The sequence below is a fragment of the Neovison vison genome, chromosome 14 (assembly GCF_020171115.1).
Source record: "Neovison vison isolate M4711 chromosome 14, ASM_NN_V1, whole genome shotgun sequence".
NCBI lineage: Eukaryota > Metazoa > Chordata > Mammalia > Carnivora > Mustelidae > Neogale > Neogale vison.
This window is the reverse complement of record NC_058104.1, coordinates 35,595,427-35,618,108: the sequence shown is the minus strand read 5'-3', so window position 1 is coordinate 35,618,108 and position 22,682 is coordinate 35,595,427. Positions and strand designations below refer to the sequence as shown.

The 22,682-nt window shown below is 49.4% G+C and overlaps 2 protein-coding genes and 1 long non-coding RNA gene across 6 annotated transcripts in view; 2 read left to right on the top strand and 1 right to left on the bottom strand.

Annotated features, from left to right (window-relative positions):
- LOC122895785 (thyroid receptor-interacting protein 11-like) overlaps positions 1-22,682 on the bottom strand; it is a 294,071-nt gene that overhangs the window by 237,926 nt on the left and 33,463 nt on the right. The window lies entirely within an intron of this gene.
- Positions 984-11,044, top strand: LOC122895482 (thyroid receptor-interacting protein 11-like). The gene is made up of 7 exons (XM_044232907.1): positions 984-1,048; positions 1,175-1,239; positions 1,950-6,792; positions 7,555-7,671; positions 8,592-8,748; positions 9,992-10,327; positions 10,863-11,044. Exons 1-3 carry the CDS (start codon positions 984-986, stop codon positions 6,308-6,310), a joined length of 4,491 nt encoding a protein of 1,496 aa, XP_044088842.1. The 3' UTR covers positions 6,311-6,792; positions 7,555-7,671; positions 8,592-8,748; positions 9,992-10,327; positions 10,863-11,044.
- On the top strand, positions 11,336-14,601 carry LOC122895801. Of its 2 annotated transcripts, XR_006382306.1 has the most exons (5): positions 11,336-11,420; positions 11,994-12,127; positions 12,348-12,545; positions 12,679-12,832; positions 14,065-14,601. It is a non-coding gene; the product is annotated as an uncharacterized LOC122895801 (long non-coding RNA). The 2 variants fall into 2 exon arrangements; XR_006382307.1 differs by having other exon boundaries at positions 11,336-12,127.

The window sequence follows — 22,682 nt, the reverse complement described above, 5'->3', positions numbered from 1 at the left end:
TTGTTCTGTTTCCTACAACAGGTCCTCCTCTTGTGAGGCCCTAATGCGCCGTGCACTTTTTATCCATTGACACGGGTTAGCACTACCCAACCTTGATTAATGTATGCCCTTAAGGTTATTACCTACCTATGCTTCAGAGATGGAATTCGTGTGTGTGTGTGTTTTCTTCTTTAGTTTAAACTTTAGTCTATGGATTCTGGAAGACCTGGTGTTTCTCTTCCCTAAAATGGATGGAATGAAAATAAACCTCTAAGGAAAGAGAAAAAGGCAAGGGTCATGAGTGGATTGAGGATATCAAAGATTTGAAGAGGGAAACACAACGGAAGTGTGTTTTCCAATAAAAAGAGAAACTGCATACACTAGAACTGGGTACAGATTTTCTTAGTGGAGTCCTGGAGAGACACAGTGGTTGGGGATGGATTGTGATTTGGGGATTTTAAAAATATGGGGAAGGGGAATATTTAGAGAGTAGCTATACATTACATTATATTAGATTTATATGTGTGCAATATATAATATACATACACTATATATATCACATTATGTATGCAAATGACAATACATGTGACACCAGCAACAATATATACAATATTTATATTATGTGTAAATTACCTATGCAGGGGAAGGCAGGGGAAGTCTCAGGAGAGTCCCCCAGGGAAATGCGGGTCGGGGCCAGGACCACGGGCGGCGGGCACTCGCGCAGCGGGGGGTGGGGGGTCTCCGAGGTCCGACCCACCAAACCGCTGCTCTGGGACTCCGGCACCGCCCAGGACCTGGGCTCCAGTGTGTGCCGTGGCCCGGTCCCGGGCCAGGACCCCCTGTGCCTGCTGTGTGGTGGCGGCAGGGGACGGGAGCACGCCACCAAGAGAGCAGCCAGCCCTCCTGTTCCGAGCCCAGACCCCACGCGGCGCAAGGCGGAATCGCAGCGGCGGGAATGGGCGCGGTCCCCTGCCAGGCTCTGGTTGGCCAGCTGCTGCTTCACCATGGCGACGGCAGGGGGCAGCGGGGCTCCAGCGGCGGGGCAGCTGCAGGAGCCATTCCTACACCGGTGCACTAGCGCCAGGCCCGGCTGACTCAGGCCTCTGCCGCCCCACACCCGGGCCACTCTGTGCAGAGCGGAGGACCCGCAGACCGGCCACCTCCACCGTCCTGCGCAACCCCCTGCCTGCTCTAGGTGCACAGCCACGGGAGGCGAGAGAGGCACGGCGCAGGCGGCGGCCCCTGAACCGCCAAACCAAGGTGCGGGCCGAGCTGTTCCTGCAGGGCTGACGGGGCAAGGAGGGGCAGGGCACTCTGGGAGTCTCTGGAGGCTGGAAATACCCAAAGCCTCCCTGGAGGTCAGTTGTCTGCGCCGGCGTAGACATCCCTGAAATGCACCAAGGATCCTCTCTCCTAGCTGGATGGATGCGTCTGACTGTACTTTTCCCCTCAATGGAAAAGATGCTATTGCGTGGAAAGCTCATGCCGCCGCCGGACTTTGTGTACTGCGACCCTACTTAGGGGGAAGTCCAGGGCCCGGTGCATTTTCTGGCCGCAGGCCCCTGGGTGCAGCCGGGCAGGAGCATGCACTAGGGGCCGCCCCAGGACAGCCAGCAAAGCAGGGGAAGGAGGGCAAGGGCCCAAGCCTGGTGTGGGAAGTTGCAGGGATCAGTGGCTGGGACCCAGACCAGGGGCCCCAGGGTCTTGGCTGCTTGGAACTACCTGAGCGGCGGTGGCGCGCGCGCGCGCGGGGAGCGCGGGAGCGCGCACGAGGTGGGGAGCGCGGGAGTGCGAGCGAGGTGGGGGGCAGCGCGGGAGCGCGCGCGAGGTGGGGACGCGGGAGCGCGCGCAAGGTGCTGCTTAGAAACGGGGGCGGTTGGCTTTTGATTCTTAGCCTCGCGCAGGCAGGGGTTCTGTGACACTTGGCGGGGTAGTCCGGCTGGACTGGACGCTTTCTCACCGCGGACCAGGGCAGTTGTATGACCGCCAGATGTTCTCCTGGGCTGGTGGTCTGGGCTGTGGCCTAGGCCATACCCTAGGGGCCGTGGACAGCAGCCACACCTCTTTGACCAGGGACATCTCTGATATTCACAGACATGTGCTGGGGAAAGGGACTTTCCCTGGGGACACCATGGATCTGGCTGATGTCATCTCATCCCAGACACAGATCAACAGACGCCTCCCTGAGACAGACACACTGGAGGCTGAAGTGACTCACTGGAAGATGTTGTGCCCGTGTTCCACCCAGGGACCAAATACCGTCGACCCAGAAACAGTGTGGACACTGAAGAGCCACATCAGGGACCTACAGCAGAAGCAGATACGGGACATGGACAAACATCAGCTGGAAGTGGCCGTGTTGCAAAACACCCACCGGCAGAAGCTAGCAGACCTCACTGACCGGCACCGCAAACAACTAATGGACTATCGACGACAGGTGGAAGACCTGCAAAACCAAGGTGCTGCCGGGAACGTGAACCGTGACCTTCTTGAGGAGAGGGAAAGGGATCTCAGAAGGCTGAAGCAGCAACTTACACAAATGCAGCGGCTGAACGACAGTCTGAACAACCTTGCTTCGGATCTCCGAGCAGAAAAGGAGAAGTTGGTTCGTGAGCTCCGACAGGCAACACATCAGCTGGAGGAATCCGTTCTGCGCAACAACGAGGATTCCCTAAAGAACAACGTTGCCGTGAGGGCTTTAAAGGTAGAGAAAGGACGGTTAGTGGCAAAACTGTGTCGGGCCGAAAAGAAGCTTTGCCAACAGAAGACTGAACAAAGCCTCAGAGAACGGGCACCGGCAGATAATGGCCATTTCACTAAGCTCGGTCAGGAGAAAGACCTGGAGATACTCCACCTCCGGGAGAGGATCGAGCAGATGGACGCAGAGCATCAGGAAACGAAGGAACTGCTGTCCTTTGCTTTGGAGGAGCACAAGCAATTGGCAGAGTGCCTTAGGGAGCAAGAGGAGTACATCAAAGAACTCCGAGAAAGGCCAGAGCTTCAGGAGGAACTCGGCCAGTCGACCGAAACCTTCAGAAGCCGTGACATCCTACCCCCATCCGGGGAGGACAAAGACACGCGTCTCCCATCCACGACAGACCAACACCCTCGTGTGGACGAAGACCTGGAGCGCCTCACCCGACAGAGTCGCGCTGTCCCTCTGGTTGACCCGAAAATCCTCGAGGAGATTGAAGAACTCGAGTGTGAGGTCCTTCAGCTCAGCAGGTTAAAAGATGATCTCGAGGAGGAAATCCAAGAACAACAGAAGATCATTCACAACCAGCAGCAGGGGAAGAGAGCACTGCTTCAGGCCTTACAGGAGCAGAAGGAGAAGGTGGACCGCCTTCAACACCGGCAGGAGGCGACGAACGCTGAACGCGCTCAGCTCCTCGCGGCCAAAGACGAGCTGATTCGGAATCTGCAAGTCACGCTAGAAGAGCTGAAAGCCCAGTTGCCCGACGAAAGCCCGCACATTCCGAGGCAACCCTGGGAGGATGAGGAAGTGCGAGCAAGCCAGCCTCTCCCCAGAGAGAACGGAGGGGACGAGCGTGATCCATCTCAAGCTGAAATTCAAAGGCTAGTCCAAGGAATCAAAGAACAGGAACTGGCGAGGCAGCTTCTCACTGAAGAGAACATCCGACTGACCGCGCAAGTGGATCGGCTCTCCAAAGAGGAGATCGGGAAACTCACTCGGATCATCCAGCAAAAGGATGTGGAGATTCAGGGTCTCTCCAGCAGAATCTCTGAGGCTTCTCACAGCCAGAACAGGCACGTGCAACAACTTCAGCAGCAGTTGCAAGAGTGTGCTTTGAAAAGCGAACAGATCTTGGCCATCCTGAACGAGAAGATGAGGGAGAAGAGCAATCTGGAAAGGGACTATCACGAAATGACCGATCGACTTGCTGCCAAGGAAGCAGACCTCCAGAGGGTGCAAGAGGAAAATCAAAAACTGTCCACGAGAGTGGAAAGCAGCGGCCAGGAGGGGTGTAGCGAAAGGATTCGGGATCTGGCCCACGCGGTTCGAGAAAAAGACCTGGAAGTGGAGGCGTTAAGTCAGATATGCCAGACTTTATGGAGGATCCTGCAAACACCCAGCCCTGGTCATGAGGTTCGAGGAGGTCGAATCGATCAGTTCCAGCAGCTTCTCCAGGAACGGGACACGTTATCACAGCGAGTGAAGGTCATGGAGGAGTGGAAAGAGCAGGTGCGGACCACGGTCCAAACTCTGAAGCGCGAGTCACCCCAGCTTCAGAGAGATCTGCGACAACTGCAGGCGTGGGCTCGCACCAACAGCGAGAACGTTCTGAAACTGCAGACAGCCTCTCTTGACCAGATCCAAACTTCCCAAGGACGGGACGTAAACTTACAAGAGCTAGAGAAGGAACTGGCCCAACTTCAGCTCCGCATCGGGGAGCTCTGCAATGCCGAGGACCTCCTTTTAGGGAACCTCGATGTGATTTTCCTCCAGACCTCCAGCGACTCCCTGAAGGCCGGGAAATCTGACCCAGTGAGGGAGTCCTCTCAGGTGATCAGAGAGGAGGTCGAAGAGCTCAGAAAATCAGGGCAAGGAAAAGAGACCATGATTCGAACCCTCCGGGAAGATCAGCAGAGATGGATTGCTTCAGGGGCTGCCACGGGGGAAGGAGAAGGCAAACCACGGGAACACGGCGATTCCGATTCCCACACGGAACAGCTGCAGGAGAAACCGGCCGTTCTACAAAACTCCCTTCGGGCTCAGGAGCTCCGAATCCAAGCGGAAAGTGAGGAGCTGCTTTCTTCACAGGAGCAGCTCAGTGGCCAGCTGAGTGAGAACGAGCTGCTGAGGCAGGCAGTCACCAATCTGAAGGAGAGGATAGCAGATCTCGAAGTGGACGTGTGTCGGCTGAAAGAGGAAAACGCAAAGATCGTGGAACGATCTAGAGAAAAGGACATGGAAAACCAGGCGTTGCAAGAGACAAATCGGCTGCTTTCAGTGACGCAGAGAGAGGCGGCATCCCAGCATGCTGCGATGAGAGAGAAGGCACTGGCCCTGGAGCAACTGTTGCAAGAGAGAGAAGAGGGCGAGACCGGGGAATTGAACCGGCTCGTCGACGCCGTTCGGTCAATGCAGGACAAGGCAGCTGTGTGTCAACGGGAGAGAGAGGACGCCGTGTCGGCACTGACACAGAAAGAAACGGAAACCTGCGCCCTCCAGAAGGAGGTTCACCGGTTACGAGAGAGAGAACGGCGCCTCACCCAGGAGCTGGAGAGAGGGCGGCACCTCGCTGCAGAAGCCCAAGATTCTCGTCGCCGGCAAGCTTTGGCCTCCGAGGACCAAGTGGCTCAGCTAAGAGAGGAAGTGACGGTCTTGCAGGGAAAACTCGCTTTGTCTTCCGCTGCCATGGAAAAGGCCGGCCACGGAGCCCGTCTGCAGGCAGAGTCGCTGCGGGCGCAGTTGCACGTGGTCACCCAGCAGAAGGAGGAAGCTGTGCTCCGGCTCGCCGCCTCCCAGGAAGAGGGAAGGCGCTGCCATCAAACACTAGCGAGCCTGAAGCTGGAACTGGCCGAACGGATGGAAGAGGCAGACGCCCTAGAAGGAAAACTGAAGTCCTTACGGGGACGTTTGCATCAAACAAATGCCGACTTGGAGGTGAAGGAGGACCAACTCCAAGAGCTCAAGAAACAGAATGAGGTCCAGCAGGAAATGCTGGAGGACACACAGAAGAAACTGATGACCTTTGTCAGTCAGTCCGAAGGAACGGTGGACAAAACCCTCCTAAGGAGACTCTTCGTGGGATCGTTCCAGGCAGCTGATGCGGAACGGCAGGAAGCCTTGAGGTTGATGGCAAGCACGCTGGGGATCCGAGAAGACCAGCTGCGGCAGCTGCGCAGCCGAGAGCCCGCGGGTGTGCCCAGCGGGGTGACTGGGGGGCCTGGACCCAGAAGCGCCCCCAGCACCCCCGCGAAACCAAATCACCGAGCTGTGGCCAATCGTTCCTTTTCAGAACTTTTTGTCCAGTTTCTAGAAGTGGAATCTCATTCGGCTTTTCCAGCGCCCAAACCCTCTGCTCCTGACGTGAAGCCCCCAGACTCGGGAGGAAGGGGAAAACTGCCTAAGAAACAAGGCCCATCACGACTGAACGCTCCCCTGGCATCCACACCCGGAAAAAAGGAGGTCAAGCCCCGCACCACAGCTGTGTCTCTTATTGACCCACCCGGACCGGAAATGGATGGATCGGAGCACCTTCTTCTAAATGCTGTCACTGATGCTTTACCCACGTACACGCCGCGTATACTATCGCCTGCCCAGAAGGTTGGAAAGGCGGCGGCCAAAGACCTCTCCAAGAAATAGACGACTGTGCGCCAGAGTGACACCGCGCTTTGAAGATCCCAAGTCACTCTGTGTGTCTACCTTATCTCCTAATGTTCTTTTTCAAAATGTCAAATGTTCACGGTTTTGCTTTCAGCTTAAGAAACCTATTCTTTTATGACTTAACAAAAACGGGGATCCTGACCTGTGACCGGATCCTAGGACCCCGGGATCATGACATGAGCCAAAGACAGACGCTTAACAGACTGAGCCACCCAGATGCCACAGCAGGGGTGACGTTCCTAGGACAGTCGACACTGATGGCCTTGGAAGCTGTGGTCTGTAATGCTGGAAGGTGTACACAAGGGCCAAACCTCTATGTATACCCTATGCAGAGAACACATCAACTTGTTTCAGTGTTCCAAATGGATCAGATAGACGAGCGCACAATCCTCGGATGGGAAACGAGGTGAATAGCACAAAAGTACACGATGAAGATATGGTTAAAAAAAAAAAAAAAAAAAGTAAGTTCGCTTTTCCCAGCTACGTCTCATTTCTCTTGGTTTATTTTATATTTTCTAATTTTTAAAAATCATTTCCTTTTCTGTTGTCTGCAAAGGCACGCTATGGCTAACCTGATTTCTCTCGGGCCTTATGTATGTTGGCCTGCTTAGGAGCATGCTATTTATTCTCTGACTTGCTCCCCCCTCCAACCCCGCCGAATCACTCTGCCTTGGAGACCATTTGAAATGGGAATGAATGCCATCTTATTCTTAAATTGAAAACCCAGCAGCTGATGGTTCTACCCTAAGCTATAGAAGTAGCTCCTCTTGATCATCCTTTAAGCGGTTTTTAACTGGAATGTCCACGGTCAACTCCCTTGTTCATTTCTTCAGGAGCCCCTTCAAATCTTCATTGGCTGGGTCATTGCACAGGCTGTCAGGGAACCGGAGTTTACTTGGGAAGAAACTGTGCCTGGTCCCTGTGCTAAGGAGGGCTTGTTGGCCAGGGGATCTGATCTGTGGGAGCAGAGCGGGAAGGGAACTTGGACTGAGGCCATCTGAGGCCCTCCAAAGTTACCGGATGCCAAGACAACACTTCCTATGGAATCTTCATCTCAGGCTTTCCATCAGAACGGACTCTGATATGCGGACATCCATTTCCTGCTGAGACGCTTAAGGCGTACGACAGGGGCTTCTCTAGGATGTGAAGCTGTCATGTGACCAGGAGGGAGACGGGGGTCATCAAATCCAAAATGTAATTAACTTCCATTGATGTTCACGCAGTTGATCCCAAGGGAATCGCTGGCTGGTCAAGGGCTAGAAGGAAGAGCTGACGTCCTCCAGCACCATGGAATCTGGCAATGCACTGTGGACAGAAGCCCCCACCACCTCCACCTGCAGGTAGGATATGCAGACTTTGGCTTCAGCCTGTAGCAGGAAGGCCTTGGGAACGGTATTAAGCTGGTGGCGGTGGGGAAGGGGGGGGGTTTCCCATGACCCAGAGAAGAACAGACAGCTGGAGAGGAAGGCTCAGAGTCTGTGAGAGATTCTGTTTCCAGGAGAGCCCAGTGCATGGCCAGCAACTGCTGCTCTCATGGTCTCTAACCAGGGCCGAGGAGGGCCGTTTCTTGCATTGGGAGCCCACGGACGACTGACAGATAGCGTGGGTGGTCCAGGGACTCCGGGAAGCAGGAGAGGAGGCTGCTACAGCCTTTTGACCGGGGCACGAACAGGTGGTTTTTTCCTCAAGCTTTTGTTTTTGTAGTTGAGAGAGCGCTCTGGCTGGAAAAGGGGGTGAAAGGGAGAGGGAGAAGCAGGCTCCCCGCCGAGCAGGGAACCCCCCTGCCAGGCTCCATCTCAGGATCCCGAGATCAGGACCTGAGACAAAGGCAGACGCTTCACCAACTGAGCCACCCAGTCACCCTCAACAGGTCAATTTTGCTGGCCCAGATCCTAGAGCCTTCTGTTGAGGGGAGACCCTCCCCCCTCAGCGTGGGCTCGTTAACGAGGAACAGCTGAAATGGGTTTATGTAAAATTTATAAACAAGGTACATGTTGCCTCCAGTACCCAAAGAGTACTGAAAGATGTTGGACTTGCATGTCCTTTTTTCTTCTTAAGGATTTTATTTAGTGACTTGATAGAACACGAGAGAGAGAGAAAGACACAGAGAGAGAGTACAAAGGGCTGGTAGGGGCAGAGGGAGCGGGAGAAGCAGGCTTCCTGCTGACCAGGGAGCCTGATGCAAGGCTTGTTGCCAGGACCCTGAGATCAGGATCTGGGCCCAAGGCAGACCCTGGACTGACAGAGACACACTTTGTAGGTCCTTAACAAGCGCGTCAAACAAATATCCTCACAGTAGGATCTCCTGAATGTGATGTCCCATCTGTATTCCTGAAGACAGATGAAGGCGATAAGATCCTGCCCACAAAGTTTGCCTGTGAGAGCAGAGCGGTTTGGGTGCCCCGCGCATTAACAAGGTAAACCCTGTCTCCTTCAAGGTCAAGGCACATGCCACTGAGAGGCACCGAACAGACCATACTGGCCAAATGTATTACAGCAAACTATTCACCATCTTTCAATTTGTGGGGCTCCCTCATGGCTTTTTAAATGACTTAATTCCAAAGAGAAAGCAAGAGAAAAACCTAGCAAAGGAGCGGGGGCACGGGGTGGTGGCAGGCACAGAGAGGCAGAGGCAGAGGCAATCCCAAGCGGACTCCACCCTGAGCACATAGCCCGACCTGCGACCCTATCCCATGACCCTGAGATCCTGACCTGAGCCAAAAGCTCAACCCACTGAGCCCCCCAGGTGTCTCCGGTGTTTTCAGGGTACAGGGCTTTATTTTATCAGGTATGGGAAGACAAGCAGATCTACAAGGAACTCTCACAACGCAAAAGCGTTCATAGACTCCCTGATCCCGAGAAAGGAGGTCCCGAGAGCCATGGAGGGCCACCCAGGGAAGCACCAGGGGCGGTCAGGAGAAAGAGAGACTGAAGGGACAGGCAACACGGGCAAGACCCTTTACTGTGGTTTCCGTGGCAAGGGGCAGGTGAATCCGGGTCAGCACATTTAAGACTGCCCAGTCGGTGTCACGTCCGTGGGTTCCGGGACACGGTGGTGTCTGTCTGGAGTAGTCTGTCCCTGCCCCTGGGGTGATCAGGGCAGGGGAGAGTGGCCCAGAGTAAGAGTTTCTTACAAGAGGTGGCTGGGGGTAAAGGCTCCAAATTGGTTGCTTTACATGTGAAAGCTCTGCCTGTAGGCAAGCTGCTGACCATCTCTAGGAATTCGGTAAGTCTGCCAGGCAAAGTCCCTCCACCAAAGTCAGCAAGGCCCGAGATGTCAAAGCAGGAAATACAGAAGGTAGAATCTATGGTTATTGTACTCGCTACAAACAGAACGTGAATGAAGTCCCTGAAGGTTAGCCAACCGGTGCATCTTAGCAACATCACACTTCATTCAGAACCTATGTCGTAGAGGCACAGAAGGCCATCGGCCTCCTTTGAATTTTGCCAATTAAATTATTTTAGTGAATTTACGATTTCCTTTTTATTTTTTATGTGTGAGAGATTTGATGGATTCATTTAAGAGGGCGAGAGAGCGAGAGAGCGAGCAAGCAAGTGGGACAGAGCAGGGCCCAGCGGGAGGAGCAGCAGGGAGAGTCAGAGGGAGAAGCAGACTGACTCCTTGCCCAGCAGGGAGCTTGACATGGGGCTCTATTCCAGGATCCCGGGATCAAGACCTGAACTGAAGTCAGATGATTAACCACGTGAGCCACCCCGGTGCCCTTGTCAATGCTGGATTTACAACTGGCTCAAATTCTGAACCCATGTTGAATTAGTCGTGCCCCCCCCCACCCCGTATTCAGTTTTCTCTCCTCCACTCCTCCTTTGCTTGGGTTTGTGTCTTCCTGGATATACTTGTGGGCTGGGGGAGTGTCTTTTGCCCTGCTCCTCGTTCTCGGTTTTTTCTTCCAGAGAGTCTCAAATCCGCATCATCAGCCCTGGGGCTTCTGTCGCGGCGATGGTCGTATGGTTTCCAGTCTCCTGGCGTAAGTCCAGGTGGGAACTGATCCCCTCACTGTGCCATTCCCACATTTCCCTGCGTCGGGGCCTCCCTCCTTTGCACCCACAACACAGAGGGTCACCCCCAGGGCTGTGCTTGGGGTGTGCTTTCCCCCAGAGGATCTGGACGTCAGCATCAAGCACTGGCCCAACCCCCAGTCCCTGGAACTGAAGCACACCAGTCAGCATGTCCTGCGGTTGCCAACCTCAGGGGGGAGCCCTGGAGACCAAGACAGGCCACATGCAGGTCACATGGCTGAAGACCCAGATACAGTCCATTCTCATCCATTCTCACCTTGCTGGCAAGGAGGGGACATTCGTTTGGAAATGGATGGCGACCTCCACGTGAGGTAACAGAACACGGGCCAACACGCAAGCTGGCCAGCGATGGCCAGTTCCCTCCCAGATCGTGCCTGTCACCTCCGAAGCCAGTTAGTTAGCGAAGGAGCAGGTCAAGCTGACCCCCGCGTCCTCATTTAACATAGGGACACCGTGTGTGTGATGCCGCCTGTTTGAATCACCATCTCCTCAGGTCCCCGATGAGAGAGAGAGACTCCTGCTCCAGACTTGTGGGACGCCCTGACACCCGACACGTGTGATTGACAACAGTTTCCTAGTCACAGACCCTCGCGCTTCAGGGGAGGAGGATACCACACACCGTGCAGGACTGCACAGACATCGCGCGTGAGAACAGAGAGAACCAGCAGGGCCTCGGAAGGCAAGACTTGCTTCTAGAAACCAGAGGGTGTGGCAAGTCCTGGTGCCCACGGGAGGGTGTGAGTGGCTGGCCTGGGGAATTCAGTGGGCTTCTAGGGAACTGAATGCTGCTCCCCAAAACCCAATAGGCACTAGGGCTAGTCCCTAGGAGGAGAAGGGTGTTTGGTGAAGAGACCTCCCCCGTGAGGGAAGAGGGAGAGGAGAACGTGCATGACGCCATTCGGGTCCCTCCTTGATCTTCCGGGTGTCACACGACAGCCCTTGACACGGAATCTTAATTGCAGGCCTGATGCCCCAAGAGGGTACGACAAATTCTTCTAGAACTAATAAGGCAACTTCACAGAGAAACAGTATACGGGATAAACACATAAAGGTACGCGGAATTCCTCTATGCCAGCAACGAATATGGAGGCTCCACAATCAAACACACCTTCACAAAGAAACTACTTCGTACAAAGAAACTACTTCGGGATAAATCTAACAGTGCCTGTCCAGGCATCCCACGCCGAAAGCTCTTTAGCACTGATAAAGGAAGTCCAAGATATAAATCAATGGAGAGATACACCATGTTCGGGCCTGGAAGACTAAGCATCGCCACGATGTCGATTCTCCCCAGACTGAGAGAGAGATTTAACGCCATTTCTATCAAAATCCTGTCAGCTTCGTTTGTTTTCGTAGAGACAGACCAAAATATTCTAAAATGTATGTGGAAGGACAAAGGAATTAGAGTAGTTTCGAAACCGGTTTTGAAAAGAATAGTAATTTGGGAACACAAGTGTTTAGAGTTTCCGAACTTAGTAGTAGTTGTAATAAGGAAGCCCGTGTTGGTATTTGCAGAAGGACAGTCCCACACAACAGAACAGAACAGAACAAAGAATCCAGAAAGAGTCCCCACAAATATGCCCACCTGAGTTTTGAAAAGGGTGCTAACGCAATTCCATTCCAGACAGCTCGGTTTTGTACCGACTACGGCCACCTAAAGCTTGCGATGAACTCAGACAGGCCACCCTCAGAAAACAGCAGCAGCAGCAGCAGCAGCAGCAGAGGAGGAGGATGGTGGTGTGACCGAGGTCCTACCAGGTGGGAATGGGAGAGAGACTGTGTGCCCAGGGTTGTGTGGGCGGGGCCCCAAGACCCATCCAGCGATGCCTTCCGAAGGCCAAGGCCGAGGGAGCAGGGCAATTGTCCATTCAGCGTGTGGGCCCAGCACCCATGAGCGGGAAGGTGGTTAGGACAGCTGACGGGCGGGGCACTGAGACACTTCAGCTGAGTCTGAGCAAAAGCACCTCCCGTCTTCCAGGCTTCTGTGAGGCTTGCTTCTTGTCTGGCGTCTCAAGACCCCACAGCCTTGTCCCGGTGGGCGCAGCACCTCACAACCTCCAGACCCATGGCCACTGGTCGGAGGACACCCCTTTGCAGCTCCTGAACGTCGTCCTCAAGGTCGGCGCGGAGGACGAAGAAGTGAGCAGCCCTTGGGAAGATGCTTCTCTGCACGGAGGTACCTGTACGGCATGACGTCAGGGCCCCGTGTCTCCGGGGGGCTGGGGCCTCGCTGGGAGGCGGGCCTGTGTCCCAGAGTACACCGGTTTGCCAAAAGGTAGCCGTCAGCTTGTGTGCCCCTCCTTTCGCAGCTCAGAAGAGCCCAGAACGGGGCTTCACTGACGGAGCTGCTAACTCTGTGGGGGGCCTGGAGACAGCGAGAGTGGAAATGCGGCCGAACCAGGCAGATGAGGTTTCAGCCTTGTTGGGGCTCAAGTCCTGCTAGAAGAGACCGACTTGAAGCCAGTAAGTGGAATGTTGATGAGGGAGGAGTTCCGTTCTCCTTCTTGAGTAGCTTCCGTTCCACTATGGGTTGTCAGGATCCCCGCTGTGCACCTGAGATCAGGCCAGTCAGGGGGGGTGGGGGTGTGTGTGTGTGTGTGTGTGTCAGTGTGAGTGTGTGTGTGTAGGGGGAATGGCCTTCCTTTTGGGTGGGTCGTGGCTATCAGTGATTAGAACACATGATGAACAGGACTGACGGGATGCGTGAGGGACTCACCACCTGGCTGGCAAAGACAGGAAGGAAATAACGACCCGTGAGATTCGTCATTACTGTTCTGCATGGAGTGCTGAGAAGTACAGGGTGCATTAGAGTTTGTAATTTCCCGAGGAATGTTTAAGCTGAGACCAGGAGGCTAAGAAATCAAGGCGGATGTGGGAAGGTGTTCAGTTAGGGCCGGGAAGGATGTGTACTGTTGAAGGAACTGAGAGAATGTCCTTGAAGCTGGGGCCACGTGGGGACCGTGGGGTGGGGAAAACCAACGTCTGGGGTGACGACTTGTCGCTTTTGTAGGGTCTTGGAAACGAATCATAGTGATTTCAAACATGGGGTCCAGACCCCGAGCAGATCCTACCTCTGCCTCTTATGAGCCGTGCTGCTAAAGCATTGTACGTCTCCGTTCCCTGATGGGACAAATGGGGATGACGAGAATCCCACTTCATAGATGACTGTAAAGAGCAAGTGACATTGAACATGAACAAAACACTTAGCGCCATGTCGGACATGCAGGAGGTGTCAGTGGTGGTTAGTTCAAGAAGTGAAGAAATACACAGCTAAGTTTTGAAGACGTGGTGGCAGTCCGTGGTGACGTTTGTGAACATCAGTGGACTCCACGCAACTTCATTTCTTCTCCAGATTTCAGATGCTGTTGACCACATGTGTCACACTGTTGAATTAGAAAGAAATTTTTCTCAAATGGACAGTTATTTGTCCAGAGAGTCTGCAGCGCCACTGAAATGACGAGAGGGAAAGAAAATGCTTTTCAGTACCGTGTCCCACTGAGGTGTGCCTACAATGTCCTGATAAATTGAGTTACTTAGTATTTGTGGGTAACCGTTTGTGGGAACTTGCTTCAAGTCAACGGACTCTAGAGTAACTGAGACACAGAATACGGACAGAGAAGTAGTATGGCTAGAGCTTGGCTTTTCTGGACTCTCTCTGGGACAGGTGTTTTGTTCTGTTTTGTTTTTGTTTTCAGGTAGGAAACATCTTTATCATTGGCCTTGATTCATTCATCACATAGTGTCCAACGTGGATTCCGTATGCTGACAACCTGCCTGGCGCATTACTCCGCTGGCCGCTCCGGTCCAGACGTCAGGCCGTCCCCCGAGGGAAGCCGACCCCACCGGCCCCGAAAGTTCATGCTTGGGGTGCTGAGCGCCAGGCTGTCCCAGGAATGGGCCCCTTGGTCCCTGGCCCTCTATTCCGGCCAGCAGTTCTGGGGAGGCCAAGGCTGGAGCCCGACACTCTCCGTGGTTTCGTGATCGTTTAAGAAAACAGAAGGGACAAACGTTTCACCGTCTTTAAAAACACAGGAGTCTGAGGAGAGAAGCCAAGGTCCGCCGCTTGGCAGCTCCGCGGGAGGACGAAGCATCCGTGTCCCTTGCTGACCCACGCTGCGCCGCCTCCTCATGCCCACGCGGAAGCACGTTTTCAGGCGGCAGTATTGGCACAGGTGGTGCTGGTCGATCTGGCAGCGGCGGTCGGAGCGGCCGGTGTAGCTGTGGTTGCTGTGGATGCCTCCGCTGGAAGCATCTCTCGCAGCCCTGGCAGGGGAAGACGCTGTAGTGCTTGCCGCTCGACATGTCCCCACACACCACGCAGTCCACCTGCAGCTCCGGCTTCGCCAGGCTCGGAGTCGCTGGCGGCGCCCGCGGGGGAGGCCCAGGAAGCTGCTGGAGGCCTGCAAGGCCCCGCGGCCAGCACTTCCCGAGCTGCCGCCCCCTCTGTGGCCGCACCTTCCCTGCCTGGGCCTCAGGCGGGGCCCCAGCCTCGCTGGCCTTTGCCGGGCCTTTGCCGCCGCCGCCCACCCTGGGAGCCGGCCTCGAGCTGCAGCCGGTTTTCTCTGGGAATAGTTTTTCTCCGTTCTCTGCTCTCCTCGGTCTCAGTTTCCAACGCCTTCCTGCGTCTGCAGCCCAAACGTTGTAGGGGAAGTTTGGGTTTGGAATGGCAGGCTAAATAGCTGTACCCAACCCAGTGCAAACCAGCAAAGCATGAAGGACTTTGGGGTTTTTTTGTCTTTTTTTTTTTTTTTTAAAAGATTTTGTTCACTGGACAGTGAGAGATCACAAGTAGGCAGAGAGGCAGGCAGAGAGAGGGGGAAGCAGGCTCCTTGCTGAGCAGAGAGTCCGATGCAGAGCTGGATGCCAGGACCCTGAGATAGTGACCTGAGCCGAAAGCAGAGGCCTTAACCCACTCAGCCACCGAGGCGCCCCCTGTGGCCACTTTTTAAAGAAAAGACAGATGCTTCTGTCCAACTCTAGACTCAGGGAGTCAGAGCCCTCTGGGATAGGCCCCAGGGTACAAGGACCAAGCATGTTTACCATCTAGATGCATTTCACGACAGCTTTTTTGGCACTGGGCTTTCCATTATCTGAAAAAACATTCAGCGAGATTGGGAGAACCCAATAAACTAACGTTCGATGTAACATTTAGCAGGGCTCTGCCCTTCAGGGTCTGGGATATCGCGAGCTACATGTTTGGTGTAACGTGTTACACACCCTTAGGTCTTGTCAGAAAGGGATGGATCGGGGCGCCTGGGTGGCTCAGTAGGTGAAAGCCTCTGCCTTCGGCGCAGGTCATGATCCCAGGGTCCTGGGATGGAGGCCCGCATCGGGCTCTCTGCTCAGCAGGAAGCCTGCTTCCTCCTCTCTCTGCCTGTCTCTCTGCCTACTTGTGATCTCTCTCTCTGGGAAATAAATATCTTAAACCTTTAAAAAATAAAATAAATTTTAAAATTTTAAAAGACTTATGGACTGTTTTTTCTTTTGCTTGGTTTTGTATATAAATTTTATGTATTTAACAGAGAACGAGCCAGACAGCATAAGCAGGGGGGACAGCAGGGGGGAGAGGGAGAAGCAGGCTCCCCGCTGAGCAGGGAGCCCAACAAGAGGCTGGATCCCAGGACCCTGAGATCAGGACCTGAGCTGATACCAAGAGTCGGACTCTGAGCCAAACTGAGCCACCCAGGCACCCTTACAGGACCCGCTGTCTTAGGAAAATAAATGGCAAGGCTAAAGAAAGAGCAGGGAGAAAGTGAGGACTGTCATTAGAAGAGGCTTGTGAGACCTGTTAACCAACGGCAGGGGTCTTCTTCTCACTCAGGATTTAACAGATACAGAGAGTCAAAATAATTGTGAGATAATCAGATCAATCTGAACTGTGACTTGACACGTCATGCTATCGAGAAACTATTTTGAAATGTTTCAAGAGTGATGAGTCTACCTCTATTTTGAAATGTTTAAAGAGTGATGAGTCTACCTATGTGTGTGTCGCACAAGGGCAGTTTTGTTCCCTGGGAGATGTTTGGCAACATCTAGGACATATTCGGTGGTCAGAAGCAGGAGTGAGGAAGACACTCTCCCGCCTCTGGTGTGTGGAGACCATGGGTGCTGCTAAGCATCCTAGGAAGCTCAGCACAGGGCCCTCGGCAAAGAACGATGGGGCCCAAGATGTGGGGAGCGCCAAGATTGGGAAACCCCGTTCTGGAGACACATGTTCAAGTAGCTGTGGGTCAAATGACAGGATGAAGATATTTGCTTCAAGGGGCGCTTGGGTGGCTAGTGGGTTGAGCCGCTGCCTTCGGCTCAGATCATGATTCCAGGGTCCTGGGATTGAGCCCTACATTGGGCTCTTTCCTCAGCACGGAGCCTGCTTCCCCCCCTTCCCTCTCTGCCTGCCTCTCTGCCTACTTGTGATCTGTCAAATAAATAAATAAAATCTTTAATTAAGAAAAAAAAAAAGAACAGATTTATTCAACACGGGCCTAAATTGGTAACAACGTAAATGTCCAACAACATGTGAATGAAGAAACAGACTGAGTATATCCATACAAGGCCAATGCTATACACCAGTAAAGAAAGAATGAACTACTGATAAATGCAACAAACATGCATGACTTAAACACACCGTCTCACCAAAAGCAGCTAAAACTGTACACACACAATGATCCTATCTAAATGAAATTTTATTTAGAAATTCTGTCCTATATAGTGAGAGAAAGCAGCCTGTGGTTGGCAAAGAGAAGGGTAATGGTGGGGTAAAGGAGTGGGAAGGAGCATGAGGAAACTTTCTGGAGTACTGGAAATGTTTTCATCGGACCATGCTGGTCGTGGTTCTAAAAATGCATACGGTTGTCCAAACTAAAATTATGCATGTACACCTGAAACTAATGTAACACTGCACATCAAATATACTAAAAAATACAAACAAAAAGCCATACACTTAAAATACACACACTGTACACTATTTCCCTAATAAAACTGACTGTAAGAAGTATCAAGAGAAGAATCCCACTCAGAACTACATTAGAAGGAGTAAAATACCTAGGAACAAATTTAACCAAGAAAGTGAAAGACCTGCACGCTGAGAACTACAGGACACTGATAAATGAAACTGAGCAGATGCAATTAATGCAAGGATATCCCGTGTTCATGTACGAATGAGTATTATTAAAATGTCCATACTATCTAAATCAACCTACGGCTTCAACGCTATCCCTATCAAAATTCCAACAGCATTGTTCACAGTAAAAGAACAATCTTAAAATTTGTATTAAACCGCAAAACACCCCAAATAGCAAAAAATAAAACAAAAAACAAAAAACAAAAAAACCAGGAGGCACCACCTTTCCCAATTTTAAACTGTTATCGCGAAGATACAGAAATCAAACAAAACGGCATTGGCCATCAAAACAAATACACAGATCAATGAAACAGAGAAGAGTTCAGAAATAAACATTTATATATATATTAACCACATATAACAAAAAAGCCAAGAATATGCAATAAGGGAAAAAAAAGAGTAACCTCCATAAATAGTGCTGGGAAAACAGGACAGCCACATGCAAAAGAATGAAAGTGGACCACTACCTTACACCACAAACAAAAATTAACTAAAAATGGATTAAAGACTTGAATGTAAGACCAGAAACCATAAAACTCCTAGAAGAAAACATCGACAAGTAAGCTACTTGACTGAGGTCTTGCTGACAATTGTTTGATCTGGCAACAAAAGCAAAAGTAAACAACTCAGACTAAATCAAATTTAAAAACTTCTGCACAGCAAGGAAAAAAACAAAATGAGAAGGCAACCTGGTGAATAGGGGAGAGTATTTATATATCATATATCTGCTCAGAGATTAACATCCAATACCTATACAACAGATACCGTATCGATGTAAGACATACATCTATCTATATCTTATACAACTCGACAGCAAAATATAGGATTTTAAATATATGATTTAAAAATGCCCAGAGGATCTGAGGAGGCATTTTTCCAAAGGAGACATACAGATGGCCAACAGACACATTAAAAAAAAAATGCTCACCATCACAAGTCATCAGGGAAATGCCAATCAAAACCATAATGAGTTCTATCACCTCACACCCGTTAGAATGGCTACCATCAAAAAGACTAGAAGACCAGACTAGAAGACTAGCAGTAACAACTGCTGGCAAGGAGGGGAAGAAAAGGGAACCCTTGTGCACTGCTGGTAGAAAGTATATGATGTAACCACTATGGAAAACAGTATCCTCAAAAAGCTGAAAGTAGAACTACCATAGGATCAAGCAATTCAACTTCTGGTTATTTATCTAAAGGGAACAAACACGATCTCCCAGAGATATCGGCATTTCCATGTTCACTGCAGCACTGCTGACGATAACTGACATATCTCCATCGACAGGTGAAGGGATTTTTACAAAAATCAGAGACACGTGCACATATGTGTGCATGCACATGCACTCACACACAATTGCTCAGGCATAGAAAAGAATGAAGTTTTGCCACCTCTAACAACACAGATGGACCCTGAGGGCATTACACTAAGGGAAGTGAGACAGAAAAAGATACATACTGTATGATCTCACTTAAACATGGAATCTTCAAAACAAAAACAAAAGCAGAAACAAAAACAAACCACCCTGAAAAATACTATGAACTCACAAATACAGAGAGCGGATTGGTGGTTGCCAGAGGCAGGGTGTTGGGGTGGGTAAATCAAGTAAGGCAATCAAAAGGAACAAACTTCCCGTTATCAAATAATCAAGGTCCGGGGATGTAATATACAGCTCCATATATGACTACAGTTAATACTACAATATTGCATACCTGAAAGTTGAGAGTCATTTTTAAAGGTTCTTATTAAAAAAAAAAAAAAAAAGATGATGTTAACTAGACTTACTATGGTGATCATTTCACAATATTGACAAATATCAAATCATGACATACATATCTGAAACTAATATTATGTTATATGTTAATTATACTTCAATTTCAAAGAGGACACTCATTTTTCAAAAAGTACCTTGATTGGGGTGACTGATGTTTTATAGGTCTACACTTATGTCAGGACTTAATAAATTATACACTGTAAATATGTACACTTTATGGGATGTCAATTCTAATTCAGTAAAACTTCAAGAAAAAAAAAAAAACAAACAAAACCTAAATGGTGCCTTGAATAATTAGTTCCCTCTTCCGTTTCTCATAAATAAATTGCTACAGACAAACACTAAAAATGTAGATAACTTTAAAAAAGAAGAAACTTGAGTGAGCTGGGAAAACCGCTTAAACTGAGCCTATGAAACCAACAACAGATGCCCTTTTCAACTGTGAAACAATAAATATTAGTCAAAATAAGGATCTAGACGGGAAAGCCCACTGTACCAGGATGTTTCTGACCTAATCTCATTGTCTGCCATCTCTTCCCCAACCAACTTCCAGCCACCAGTGATCATTTAAAACGTCTAGACCTATATAATACTTTTGAAGGATTAAATAATTTGGCACTCATATACATAAATTATACGTTCTTCCCCAAGGATCTGAGAGAGAGAACGCACCTGTGCGATAACAGGAAAGGAAGAGAGAATCTCCAACAGAGTCTGTGCTGAGTGAGGAGCCTGAGGCAGGGCTTGATCAAAGGACCCTGAGATCATGACCTAAGATGTAACCAAGAGTCAGACACTCAACCAACTGCACCGTCCAGGCCACCCTATACATTCTTATTAAAAAGCATAAACACTATGATGTATTTGGAAAGGACTATAGTAGGAATGTCAGTTGTCCCCTATATTAGCAAATTTCATGTAATTCAAATTAGAACCCAAAGGGTTTTGTTTTAATTTTCTGGAAGAAATTACCATATTTATATTTAAGAACTAATGCTACCAGAGCAACCAAAGATTAAAAAGGTTAAGTTGAACCTGCTTAAAAGTATCAAAACAGGTCATCAAAGAAAACTCAACATAATATTAATATACAAACAGAATACTATCAATAAAATAAGTTAACAGAATACCATAAAAATGAAATTTCTGAATGAAGTAATGGCAGTCACTCAAATCAGTGGAAAATGAATGACCCATTTAATTTTTTAGAAAGTGCTAGTAGTCTTGTAGGAAAAAACCTGGGAGCCCTAAGGCTATAAGACTTAATAAAATAAACACAAGATGAACATGAATTGTAACGAAAAGACAATAAAAATCTGTGGGAGAAGAGTATGGGAAACATCTTATTCACAACTCAAAACTAAGAAGTATAAAGTAATTCATATAAATTAAAAGTTTTCATACATGGGGGAAAATGAAAACATATGCAACACCGGTAAAGGGTTTTAATGTTTTATACACAGTGAGCACCACAATTTGAAAGAGACAAACAACAGAATTTGGGCAAAGGATATGAAAACAATGATTCAGAAAAGAGCACTCACAAATGTCCACAAACACAAGAAAAGAGGTTCAAAATCATTAATCATCAGGAAAATTCTGATTTAAAATGTAACATCACGGGACGCTTGGGTGGCTCAGTGGGTTAAGCCGCTGCCTTCGGCTCAGGTCATGATCCTGGGGTCCTGGGACCAAGTCCCACATCCGGCTCCTTGCTTGGCAGGGAGCCTGCTTCTCTCAATGTCTCTGCCTGCCTCTCTGCCTGCTTGTGTGTACTCCCTTGCACGCTCTCTCTCTCTCTCTGGATAAATAAATAAATAAATAAATAAAATGTAACATCACACCTTTTCGACTGGCAAATCTTTTAAAAACTATAGCCCAAGATCTGGCAGAGACATATTGGGAAAAAAAAAGTATTCTCACACACTGCTACTAGAAAAGTTTTTTGAGAGCTATTTGGCAACACCTACCTTCAACCCAACAATTCTACTTCTACAAATCTATCCCACAGAAATACAAGCATCTGGAAGTTAAGAACATATTCAAAGCTGCAACCTGGTTTAAAATACCAAAGAATTGGAAACAATATTCCTGTAAATGTGGGAATGCTTAAGTAAGTTTTACACAGCACACCACGAAGCATTTATTATGGGGTCATAAAAATAATATAATTATACTTACACATTAGATAAACAGCAGAATTGCATCTTAGATGGTGGATTTCTCTGAGGTATTAATAAAAACAGAAAGTTGCAAACTAGTATGTATAATGATCCCATTTTTTTCCCCCTAAACTCATCAGGACAACAAGCCAATATACGTAATTGAGCATACAATTATTTATATAAGATTATATGAACAAAGAGATAAGTATATGGAGCAATACAGAATGCTATGCCATCTACCAGATTTAGTTTGAGGTGGGGATGGATCTGATGCAGTGGGAAGCAGAAGTTGAGAACCAATCCAAAAAGAATGGCACAGCACGGGCACCTGGGTGGCTCAGTGGGTTGGGCCTCTGCCTTAGGCTTAGGTCATGGTCTCAGCGTCCTGGGATCGAGCCCCACATCAGGCTTTCTCTTCAGCAGAGAGCCTGCCTCCTCCTTTCTCTCTGCCTGCCTCTCTGCCTACTCGTGATCTCTCTCTGTGTCAAATAAATAAAATCTTAAAAAAAAAAAAAAAAAAAGAATGGCACAGGGGATCAATTCTCATTTATGTCTTTATGTAAAATTATAAACTAATATGTTTCCATCTTAAGCAGAATCATCAAGATATAAATTTTGCAATTATAAAAATGAAAGAAATACACTCACAAATAATTCTAAAGAAAACACTAAACATTGATTGTTGCAGCACACACACTAAAAATTTAGTGTTAAGAATACATAATGCCAGAAATGAAGTTTCAATTGAATCATAACAAGAAACTGTTATTTCAAATTATAGTACCTCTGAGACTAAAATTATGTTAAGCTAAATAATTCAGAATGTTTTGACAACTTACCTATGCTCTAGTTGCAGAATACACATCTTTTTTTTTTTTTTTAATTGATTGGAGAGAGAGCACAAGCAGGGAGAGCAGCAGGTAGAGTGAGAAGGAGAAGCTGGATCCCCACTGAGCAGTGAGCCAGACATGGGGCTAGATCCCAAGACCCTGGGATCATGACATGAGTCGAAAAGCAGACTCTTAACCAAGTGGGCTACCGAAGTGCCCTAGAATACGCATCTTACATACTAGAACTGAAAACTGTATCAAACTCACCAATATTTCATTGTATGATTTAAACTAGCATATGTGAAATTAATCTCTGTTGCTCAAATGTGAAATTAAACCTTTCAGTTATATTATGGACCTGCCTGTAGCTTTAGGGTAACCATAAACTCACTTAACTCAGGCGTAATCCAAATAAGGCAGTTTATA